The 12,318-nt window shown below is 41.5% G+C and overlaps 1 protein-coding gene across 1 annotated transcript in view; it reads left to right on the top strand.

Annotated features, from left to right (window-relative positions):
* Positions 1-12,318, top strand: part of LOC109923925 (rab GTPase-activating protein 1-like) — a 17,552-nt gene that overhangs the window by 3,411 nt on the left and 1,823 nt on the right. The window contains exons 3-5 of the mRNA XM_048602002.1: positions 4,116-4,182; positions 6,855-6,957; positions 8,229-8,395. Of these exons, the coding sequence (XP_048457959.1) occupies positions 4,116-4,182; positions 6,855-6,957; positions 8,229-8,395 (337 nt within the window). The remainder of the gene's footprint in view (positions 1-4,115; positions 4,183-6,854; positions 6,958-8,228; positions 8,396-12,318) is intronic.

Here is a 12,318-nt window from a genome sequence, read left to right on the forward strand (position 1 = left end):
CCCCCCCCCCTTCTCCCTCCACTCTCTTCGTCCCCCCCCTTCCCTCCTCTCGCTCTCGCTCGCTCTCTGTGTGTCTCGCTCTCTCGCGCTCTCTCTCTCTCTCCCTCTCCCTCCTTCCCTCTCCCAAAGGGCCTGTTTCCCCACTGTAGGGATTCTGTGATTACACTCATCACAGATCAGGCAGCAGGAGAAGAAATTATTGGAGTTTGAGGGTCAGTAGGTGAAGATTGTACCAAATGAATGTATAATGTAGGAGAGAGGGAGAAAAAATATTTTAATTTTTACAGTGCCTTCTTGCATTCTAAGGATGATTTGAGTGTGCTACGTATCCAATTAATCACGTTTTTTTGTTTGGTCAGTTATCTTCCTTGTAAATGTGCAAGATCTTAAAAATGAGATGGAAGTTAATCTGATTTGGTTGTGGAATTTGAGAGAGGGATGTTTGCCATTGAAGTTACAGCACTGATACAAACAATTCAGGCCAACCAGTGCACACTCCACCCATCCTTCCTCATCCTTCTCTGAAACCTATCGATTCAATTCACTTCACTTCAGCCATGCCCTCTGATACCAAAGATTGATGCATATTTCTTACATTGTCAGCTCCCGTCCTGTTTGGTGATGGTTTGTGCTATGGCAATCAACTCCGTCTGCTCTGTTGTGTTGATGCTCTGTAGGCAAACCAGAGTGTCCGGTTCAAGGCATAAGTCTGGGCAAAATGTATAGAAACCCCCATTTGGGCTGCCCAAATGTCAGGGATCCATGCCTTAGCCACTCCTGATGAGTGCAATAGAGTGTAAACGCTACATTTGGCACCAGGTTTGTTGTAGGAGTTGCTAGAAAAATGAAATATGTAGACATGAATCAGCCTTCGGGTTCCATTCTAGATTTCTTCGTCAGGGTTGTACTCCCCCAGTCTTCAATCAATCCCCCACTGGAGATGTCCTCAAGGCAGTAAGGCAGTGAGGCAATTCCTTCATATTTGGGAGTTGGCTTTGTGAGTGTCAGGGTCTGTCCACATGCTGGTGATGCAGTGTGTTCAGGGCCTGGAGGCCAAGCCACCTCCAGGTTGCACTGGGGGCTGGGAGAGGCCCATTTTCCACATCGCCACAAGGAGGTGATGCTGAAGTTCGGAGAGGCTGTGTCCTGATGGGGACAGACTTAGACGTTTTTCTCACATTGCCACTAGCTTGTGATGTGGTCTTAAAATGGGAAGCTAGCTAGCATACTCAAGCAGGGAGTGTGCAAACTCCCTTCATCCACACACAAGATGCATCAAATTGACCTGTTGTTAATATATAGCCAGTGGCATTAAAAAATAAGGTGCTAAGGGATGTGTATGGTATTCAGATACAGAGCTGATTGAATGGTGGATCAGTTAGAGAGGCTGAATGAGTGCCACAGTTTTCTTGTGTAACTTGTGTGAATGAACATTAAGAATTCCTGCAGCATGTAAGGATTTTGCCATGGCAGGATTATTTTGATCTCTGCTCCTTCTGTTTGCAGACTGTTTGTGCTCACCTGCACATGGACTAAATTGTTTGACATGACAGGGCTAGTTTCATGGTGTGTTAAGTGCTGTTTCAGTAATCTATGTCATAATTTACTGGACTAGTGTGCTAGAATTTGAATTCACACTTCCTGGAGTCAGCACTAATGTTAGAAGTTAATGAAATTATCAAATATCCCAGTTTAAAGTGACTTCTACCTAGGATAAATACAAACCTCACTCAGATTCTTTCAGTGACAATAAAAATAACTCTTAACTTTAACAAGAACAGTAAAAGAACACGATTTCTGATTTCTGGTTTCACAATCCTTTTGATTCTTCAATTATGACTCCATGTTCCCTGCACAGCCATGATCAGTCTGTAGTTCAGTAGCTGCTTGGTTGTAGCCAGGATCTTTCTTGTTGTCTTTGGGTCTCAGTTGTGTTTCTTTGTGCATCCATATGTAGTTTTTCTGTTTTTTTTACATAAAATTGGAAAAGCAACATTACAGAGAGAGAAAATTTGGTACAGTCATCTTCTGGAGATCCCTTTCTGTTGCTCCCCTCACATTGTGTTAAACAGCATTCTGATCAATCAGAGTTCTTACTATGCTGAGCTCTCCTGAACTCACGACAACCTGTTCCACTTTGTCTGGAATCACTATGCCCAAGCAGTAGTATTGTCTCATATGTATCAGTTAGCTTCCCTTGTTTTCACAAAGCTGCAAACAAATTCTTGTATATTCCCCACTTTTTGAAACAGCGTACATCTGATTTTCAGTCCACAGTCCAAAACAAATAGTAACATCGAGGAGATCAGATTGCACCCTGGTTAGCACTGCTGCCTCACAGCGTCAGGGACCTGGGTTCAATTCCATCCTCGGGCGACTGTCTGTGTAGAGTTTACACATTCTCTCTGTGTCTGCTTGGGTTTATTATGGGTGCTGAGGTTTCTTCCCATGGTCCAAAGATATGTGTGTTAGGTGGATTGGTCATGCTAAATTGCCCGTAGTGTTCAGGGATGTGTAGATTAGGTGGATTATGGGGGGATGGGTCTGGGTGGGATGCTCTGAGGATCAGTGTGGACTTGTTGGGCCGGAAGGCCTGTTTCCACATTGTAGGGACTCTGTGATCTTTCTATTAAAAACCATGCTTCTGGTCCCTTCCACAACCTGACCCCCTTTCATTCAATATAACGTAAATCAGACAGATTGATTATTACCCAGACTGAAGAGGATAATCTGTCTCTGAATTATCACCTCAACAACTGTCAGCAGCTCGTATTTGAAATAGGCAAATGTTTTCCTCCTAAATGATTTAGCTCTAATTGTTGGATTACAACCCCTTGTCTGGACTCTATAGCAAATAGGTTTTCTCTTTTTTTACCCCATCATATCTGTTAGTCATTTTAAATAACATGATCAGAAATCCCCTTAATCTTGTAAACTAAGTAAATTCCAGTTTATTCTAGGCAATTGTTCATAATTTAATCCCCTCGCTTCATTTAATTTTGGAAAATCTGAATGACAGTATGTCATTACAACTGAGATTGAGGCCTGCATTGATTCCCTTATTGTTCCATTCCTCCACCGGTCATAACAAATTTTAAATATAATCAGGGTGGTGGTTAGGCCAGCCATACAAGTTTTAGACTGTAGCTGAATTTAGGATTAGAAACAACTCAGCCAGGTTTCTTGTAAAAAAAAAACATATTTATTATGAATAAAGCTTACACAAACAAACATGCGAAGATTGTTGACAAAAAAAAGTTTAGACTGTGCAACATAAATATGATATATTCTAACATGACATAATTAATTAGAAAACTATGGGTAACAAATAAACAAAGATTGAACACCCCACAATGCATGTCAAATAGCAACTAACCCTTCTCTGCACTGAACCATTAGTGGCGCAAAGCTTCTTCCGAACACCATACCTCCCAAGACTTCCTTTGAGTCCTCACTACACAAAGATATACAACTGCTCTAGGACTTGACTGAGCCCCAACTACACAGAACCTGTGTATTTCAGTTGTCTAACTATAATTAATTCATCATAAGGTCAGAAGTGAGGATATTTGCCAATGATTGCATAATGTTCAGCACCATTCGTGATTCCTCAGATACCGAAGCAGTCCATGTTCAAATACAATAACACCTAGACAATATCCAGGCTTGGACTGAAAGGTGGCAATTAACAGTTTAATGTTAATCATGGGATAATGTACATTTAATGGAAGGTAAATCTTTAATTCTGTTTTACTTAATTTCCACCACTAGATGACATCTGGTCAGAAGTAATCTCAGTAATCAATGTAGCAAGATTAGAATTGAGCTGCTTCTGATTTGCTAGCTTCACAATGTTTTGCTGATAATGCAAGCAACAGTTTGAACTTGTGAATGAAAATGTTAACTGATATCAAAGTGAGATGTGGCTGTGATTCAGTTGTTGAAGTGATTAAAAAAAAAATCACGTGTTATGACCCAAAGTAGGCAATATTCTTCATCACTTTTGCATAGGTGCAGATTTTTTGGTATAATTTGATAGTGTGAAGCATTTAGTCCTCATGTTTCCCGCTGTGTTTGAAGTGTTGCATGACGTGTAGTATTTTGCCTTTCTGCAGATGTTTTGGCATGCTCCTTAGTCCGGGGAAAAACGTACGGAACAGTGACATGCACTTGCTTGACCTGGTGAGTTTAGTGGAAGAAACAGCTTCATATGATAAACGGCTGAACGGACATAGGTCAAGGAGGATTCTACAGTTGTTGGCAAAGGCTTACACGCAAACTGAATAAGCTCCTAAATAAAAACCGAAAGAACTGCGGATGCTGTGAATCAGGAACAAAAACAAAATTTGTTGGAAAAGCTCAGCAGGTCTGGCAGCATCTGTGAAGGAAAAAACAGAGTTAGTGTTTCGGGTCCGGTGACCCTTCCTCAGAATGGGGTTGTGTTGAATAAGCTCCTAGTTTTCTTTTTAATCTGTTTATGGTAGGGTTTGGTGGTGTTGCTGGCTAGGCCAGCATTTACTGAACATGCCACCAGTTGAGACCCAACTACACTGCTGTCAGTCTAGAGTCTTATGTAGGCCAGACCGGGTAAGGATGGCAGCTTTCCTTCCCTAAAGAGCATAAAGATCTAGATGGATCACAGATGACCACAGACAGTGGTTGCATGGGTGTCATTAGGCTAGCTTTTTATTTTAGATTTATGTTCAATTCAAATTTCACCATCTGCTGTGGTGGATGTTGAACCCATTTCCCCAGAACCTGTGCTTGGATTTCTAGATTAATAGTCCAGTGACATTAGCACCGAGCCACCACCATGAACACTACAGCTGTTGCCTCTTGAATTAGAAGGTTTGGGCTCATGCTCCACAACATAGGCTTAAGCACATTATCTAGTCTAGACTAGCTTTACAGCACGGCACTGAAGGAATGCTATGCTGTCAGAAGTGCTGTGCTTCTGATGAATTGTTAAGCTGATGTCCTGACTGCTCCCTCAAGTGAATTTAAAAGGTTCCATAGCATTGTTCAAAAGAGCAGGAGAGTTCTTCTTGATGTCCTGACCAATACTTGTCCTTCAAACCATCACTAAAGACACATCATCTCTTCATTATCACATTGCTTGTGCTATCCTATTGTGAGTGGTTTGACAGCACATTCTCTACATTCCAATAGAGACTACACCTTAAAAAAATGCAACAATTGCTGTGAAGTGCTTTGGAATGTTCTCAGGAAGTTTTGTTTGTGATATTTGTGATGAAACCAACAGCACAGGAAAGGACAGTGATGAACCACGACTGAAAACAACCAGGAGGGTAGCTCAGGATGACATCAACATAAATAAACGCTAACTGTGTAGGTGCAAGCTCTTGTCAAAGTACAGGGGCTGTCACATTCAACCACACAGGGATTGAGATCTTCCAGATCTCTAGCCAGTGAAATCCTCCTACATACAAAACAAGAGCTTATACTCTGACTTAAACTGCAGAGCCATTAAGCAAACGTGTACGTCTGACACAAATGTCACTTGTATGATTATGTGTTCGTGACTGATCGGCACGTTAACAATTTAACAAAAAAGTCATCTCTCAATCAGAGTTTTGTTCTGGGTTCTCACCTGACCGCTTGTACCATTATCTGGAATCATAATGATTGTATAATGGATGCAAGTTAGCATGCAGGGTACAGCAAGCAATTCGGAAGGCAAATGACAGCTTCGCCTTATTGGAAGGGGCCTGGAGCCCAAGAGTAAGGAAGTCTTGCTGGAAATGTATGGGAGTGGTGTTTTGGTGAGACTGCACCTCGGGTCCAGTGTGTAATTTGGTCTCAATTTCTATGGAAGAATACAGGTACTGGATTGGAGGTGGTATAGTGAAAATTTATTAAATAGTTGACTGGGATGAGGGTGTTGCTTATGATGACAGTCTGAATAAATTAGTTCTATACTGTGGCATTTCGAAGGATGAGAGGTGATGTAAATGAAACACGGAACAATCTGACAGGGCAGCCACTGAAAAGTTAGGCCCTCTCTAACTGAGGAACCAGGATATGGGAACCTGAGGACATTATCATCTGACAATAAAAAAAACCTTGTATAAGTCTGTGTTGAGAAGCTTATTTGCTCAAGTTTATGGATCCTTGGAATTTTCAACCCTAAAATATTGTGGAGATGCTGCATCATACACTTCAGTCTGAGATGGACAGAGTTTGTGTTTCTCAGAACTGAGGAATATGGGAGTATGTGTGGAAATGGATTTGAGGCAGATTGATGCAGGCGCAGGACCACATAGTCTACTCCTGCTCTTATTTCTATTTGTCTCTATTCATTAATGAGCTGGCAGTTTACCAACGGCAATTTCCTTAGCTGTTTGAGAAATTGATGATCATCTAATCTATTTTTGGTGGTTGGCAGTTTGCAGAATGAAAGTTGGCTAAAACACTTGGAGAAATACCTTTTTGTTTCTTTCTAAACGTTACGTCTATCTCAGAGGGCTGCTGGGGCCTGAGTGTAATGTTTCATCTGCAGTTTGGTACCCTGACGATGTAGCACTGCACAGTACCAGACTGTTGCTTCAGCCCAGCTTATATACTTGGGACCTGAAATGGGACCAAAACTCAATGGCCTATGCTTTTGAGACCAAGGTGCTACTACTGTGTCAAAATAGCACTTAATAAGTATTTTCTTTGAAACCCAGGTGGTTGCTGCCCAGCTCCTTGAATCATGGTGCATCCATGTAAAACTCTAAAGGTCTGATACTGTTTTGATGGGAAATATGTTCTGGGATTTGACAAAGTATTTTTCTTGTGCTGTGGGTATCTACCTCCTTTCAAGCTGCTCATTTTGTTCTATCTTCACTCAGGAATCCATGGGAAAGAGTTCAGATGGCAAGTCCTATGTAATTACAGGAATGTGGAATCCTAATGGTCCTGCCTTTCAGGCTCTGAATGAGGAGACTCCTAAAGGTATTTCTCAGTTTAAAACTTCTTATTTAATCTACCAACTAAAATGAGTACTCAGTGATTGAGGAAGGGGCTCTGTGAGGGTGAGGTTTCCCTACTGACTAAAGAGGAGATCGTGGATGAGATTTCTCTGGAGCTGAAGGAAGCACAAAGTAGAGAAGGGGTTGTAATGAGGTACGTGTTGGTGACAGAGTAAAAGAGACTGAGTGGAAATAAGTATTCTCAGGGACCAAAGAAAGAAGGAAAACTGGGTTATGGAGGGTATGGACACAGACAGAAAGCAGAAGTGTGGAAAGACTATGATGGAGAAAACGCTGAAACTTGAATTGCTCCCCACTCCGGTATGTCATAGTGGCTTGTTATGGAAGCTTAAGCTTTGGCTGGCGCTGGGTGACAGTCTCTGGCTAGGATGGATTAGTAACTAAATCAATTCAAGGCTGGTAGATGCTGCATTACAAAGCTGGAAAGTATAACAGCAGGTTGACGAAAGCCTGTGGAGAGGTAGAGAGGTTTGGGATCACTAGAAATAGCTAGGGGTTTGTGGACTAGAGCAGGAAAAGATTAAAAGACCAATGCACATTTGGCCTTTACCTTAATTGGGTTGAAATGGGTGTGATGGTGCAGTTACGCAGAATCCTGGTTAAGTTCCATTTTGAATATTGCATTCTATTCTGGGCACTTCTGGAGGAAAGATGTATTGACCTTAGAAGGTGTGACAGTGCAGATACACCAGAATGATAATGGGGTTAAACTGCAAAGACAGGCTGTATCAACTCAACTTGTATGCTTTTGAGTATAAAGATTACAGGTCATCCTAAGTAATGTTTTTGAGCGATTTGTTGGCTAGATAGCATTTCCTCTGGTGCAGGAGTCCAGAATTTGGATCTAGGGTGTTGAGGGATGATGTCAGAAAGCACATCTTGGTCAAAGGATAATACAAACTTCCCCAAAAAGCAGATGTCAAAACTGAAATTGGTAGGTACTTTTACAAAAGGAAAATACTGCAGATGCTGGAAATGTGAAATAAATCCAGAAAATGTTGGGGAAGTACAGGAGGTCTAGCAACCTCAGTGGATAGCAACGCATAGTCACCTTATGTCTGAAGTCTTTGACCCTTTGTTAGAACTCTGACAAAATATCATTGACACAAAACTTGAACTCTGCAGTTTCTTTGGAGTTTACACTTAGTAAAGCTGCAAACTACATGATAGCTTGTATTTTATGCAAAGACAGTACCGATTGACTAACTTCTGATTTGACTATTTTACTCTCAGATAAAAGGGTCTACATGACTGTGGCTATCGACTTAATAATTACTGAAGTGGTAGAGCCTGTCCGGTTTCAGTTGGAAGCGGTGGTCCGTGTGTATCCGACCAATGAGAGATTCTGGTACTTCAGCAGAAAAACCTTCTCCGAAGCTTTCTACATGAAGTTGAAACAGGTACAGGTTTTAAGAAAGAAACAAAAGGCACCTTTCTTTGGTGCACCTTGCCTTACCTTATCAAATGGTGGCCCTTTCTGAAAGGCAACTGCAATGGCATTCACATAACATATCAGAGCAGAGGTAGGCCATTCGGCCCATCGGGCCTGCTGTGTCTTTCAGCTTATTCATGATTGATCTGAGAATTCTCAACTTCACTGTCCTGCCTTTAACCCTGTACCTCATGATTCCCCTACTGATTAAAAATCTGTCTCACTCCATTTTTAAATACTACAAAACTCAGGCACTACAGCCCTTTGCAGTAAAGGATTCCATACATTCACTACTGTCTGAGGCAAAATCTTCCCTCTCATTTTTGTTGTAACTGGCTGACATCTTTTTTCTGAGATTATGCCCTCTGGCCTAGACTCTTCACAAGAGGAAACGACCTCTCAACATCTAGTCTGTCAAGTCCTCTAAAAAATTTTGTATGTTTCAGTAAGCTCGCTTCTCATTCTCTGAAACTCCAATGAATAAAGGCCCAACCTACTCAATTTCCCCTCATGAGAAAATCCTTCCACACCTGGAATCAAACTAGTGAACGTTCTCTGGACTGCCTCCAATGCCAGTATTGTTTTTCTTAGACAAGGGGACCAAAACTGTTCATAGTATTCTAGGGGTGGTCTGACTAGTGCCTGGTATATTCTTAGCAAGACTTCACTCTATTTCAAAGGGAATGGAGTATAAAAAAAGACCAAAATTCCGTTTAGCTTCCTGATTACTTGCTGAACTTCTATACTAACTTTTTGTGATTTATGCACAAGGGTTCCAAATCCCTCTTTCCACGATTTTTTACAGACTTTCACCATTCAAATAATGTTCAGCTCCTCAACTTGTCGTGCCAAAATACATAACCTTACATTTTCCCAGATTGTATTTCATCTGCCAAATTTTTGCCCACTTGCTTAACATGTCATTAAACCTCAATAGACTCTGCCATCCTCACGACTTGCCTTCCCACTTAATTTTGTGTTATCTGCATTATAGTGCATTCTCTTCCCTCATCCAAATTATTAACATGTATTGTAAATAATTGTGGCCCTAGCTCTGATCCCTGTGACACACCACGAGTTGCAGGTAGCCTTCCTGAAAATACCCTTATCCCAATTTTGTCTTCTGTTAGTTAGCCAATTTTCTACCAATGCTTTTTACTACGCCCAATACTGTGGGCTCTTATAATAAGTAGCCTAATGTGAAGTACCTTCTCAAACACCTTCTGAAAGTCGGAATATATTATATCCATTGCTTCCCCTTTAACTAGCCTGCTTGTTACCTTCTCAAAGAGCTATAAATTTGTCAGACATAATTTTCATTTCATGAAGCCGTGCTGACTCTGCTTGATTATATTTGGAATTCTTTGCCATTACATCCATTACAGCAGACTCTAATATTTTTCCAATAACAGGTATTAAACTTAACTGACCTACAGTTACCTCTGTTTTTCTGTCACCTTCCCTTTTTGAATAGTTATAGAGTCATATAGTCATATAGCATGGAAACAGGCCCTTGGGTCCAAACTAAACAAGTCCCACCTACCTGTGCTTTGCCCATATCCCTCCAAGCCTTTCCTGCTCATGAGCACATCCAAATGTAGAAATATCAAAGTTTAAAACAGAGAAAGAGAACACAAAATCTCGACAGATCGATGCTTGACCAACACAAACTCTTTAAAAAATAATAAATCTCTACTTATTTGCAATTTTTTGTAATTATTTGCACTACAAGAGTTCCAAAGTGATTCAAATTAAAAATTCTATGATTCTGAAGTGTGAAAACCATAAGAATTGTACAAGAAAGCCTGCAACTCAGGGGCAGCTACTCTCAGTCCACCTTCTATAGGTGTGAAGCTGGAAAAGCACAGCAGGTCAGACAGCATCAGAGCAGCAGGAAAATCAATGTTTCGGGGCAAAACCCTTCATCAGGAGTCCTGACAAAGGGTTTTGGCCTGAAACGTTGACATTCTTGCTCCTCTGATGCTGTCTGACCTGCTGTGCTTTTCCAGCTTCACACCTATAGACTCTGGCTTCTGGCGTCTGTAGTCCTTATTGTATCTAATTCTTAGTCCACCATTTTGTTTAAGTTGGAGCTGAAGGAAGTTTATTGATGGAAGCAGCTAAAGCTAGCTATCCTGAGCATTTCCTGTAGAGGTATTCTGGGGATTCAATTATGAGCCTGCAACAATTGCTACCATCTCCTTTAGTATTATGACTCCAACTTGTGCAAAGTTATTGCTCTGATATGCAGTGACTTCAGTTTTATGAACGTTCATTTTCCTGATAGTGCTGGTTACAATGCTGGACCAAAGGGACTGTTTCTGTGCTGGACATCTCTGTCACTCTACTACTTTCTCTGTAGCGATGGTTATTGCATTTATTTCTTGTCCCCTTTTGCCCTTTGATTATTTTGTATTTTTCAAATGCCGTTAGTGTCTTCAACTGTGAAGACTGATGCAAAGTATTTAGTCAACTCCTCTGCCGTTTCCTGGTTTTATTTCCCCAGTCTTGTTCTTTAAGGGGATTATGTTCACTTTGCTCTCTCTCTCTCCTTTTTAAATATTTAATCATGTGGTGTGATTTGAGAGTTGCAAAGCTGTACAAAGTGATGGTAGGTTTGACGCATCAATCCTCTGACACCAAGTGATAAAATGCTGATCCTGTCACTATACTCAATGCCCACTTAGCTGCTGCAGTCTGATCAATTAGATTCCCTCACTTGGAAAGGTAAAGACAACTTCCATGAAAAGATTCCAGTGATGGATGCCGTAATGGAAGCTGCAATTTATAAACAGGAAGGCCATTAGGGGAACGTACGTTGGGACTGAAGAATGAGGCTAATAACTGTTTAATGTTTGCTAACTTGTACTGTAATTGGCTTGATTTCCATTGTGACAACTCAAGTACGAAGTCACAATGTTACTACTTGGCATTATCAGTATTGCATCCAAAAATTGATGGTTGAATCCCTAGCAAGCTATTATTGACTTGATTTCTTCCTCTTAATATTCTCTCACTTGCCTAATTCCTTACACTCATCAGCCTAGGTTCAAGGCTCTTGAAGTAGAGGTGTGGAGTGTTGAATAGCTTAAATATGAAAGGAGGTTGTAGTTACGTGAGTGTTTTAATCCTGACAATGTGAACAAGGAATAAAGAGTGAAGTGTAACTGCCCTGCTCTGAAAAGGGAAGTTTTTGAGACAATGACCTCTAAAGTACAAACAAAAGAGGCTGGTATATCAGCCAAAGATGGGGTGTGCAGAGGGTTTAAGAAGATTAAACGATAGGTGGAGATGGAGCCCAGGGAGAGAGAAAGAATAAAAACAAAGTTGCTGGAAAAGCTCAGCAGGTCTGGCAGCATCTGTGAAGGAGAAAACAGAGTTAATGTTTTGGATCCAGTGACCCTTCCTCAGAACGGATGGTGGCTGGGAAAATGTCAGTTTATATGCAGAAAATAGGGAGGTGGGTGGGGTAGGGAGTAAACGATAGGATAGAGCCCAAAGAGAGAGAAAGACAATTGGACAAAGGAGTTGCTAACGATCAGGCTGGAAGGGTGAGTAGTTGTTACTGGAGACTGTTAGTGACTAACAACAGGGGGTGTGTAGTGGCAGGCTATGTGGTAACAGGGCCTGGTGTGTGGGGTGGGGACTGGGACATGGGAGAGTTTAGGCCCTAAAATTATCGAACTCCGTATTGAGTCCGGAGGGCTGTGGGGTCCCTGAGCGGAAAATGAAGTGTTGTTCCTCCAGCTTGCGTTGGGCTTCACTGGAACACTGTAGCCAGCCAGAGAGACAGATGTTGGCCAGGGAGCAGGGTGGTGCATTCAAGTGGCAGGCAACGGGTAGTTCGGGGTCTTTTTTGCGAGCAGAACATAGATGTTCTGTGAAGCGGTC

The sequence above is a fragment of the Rhincodon typus genome, chromosome 10, assembly GCF_021869965.1.
Source record: "Rhincodon typus isolate 14 chromosome 10, sRhiTyp1.1, whole genome shotgun sequence".
NCBI classification, from domain to species: Eukaryota; Metazoa; Chordata; class Chondrichthyes; order Orectolobiformes; family Rhincodontidae; genus Rhincodon; species Rhincodon typus.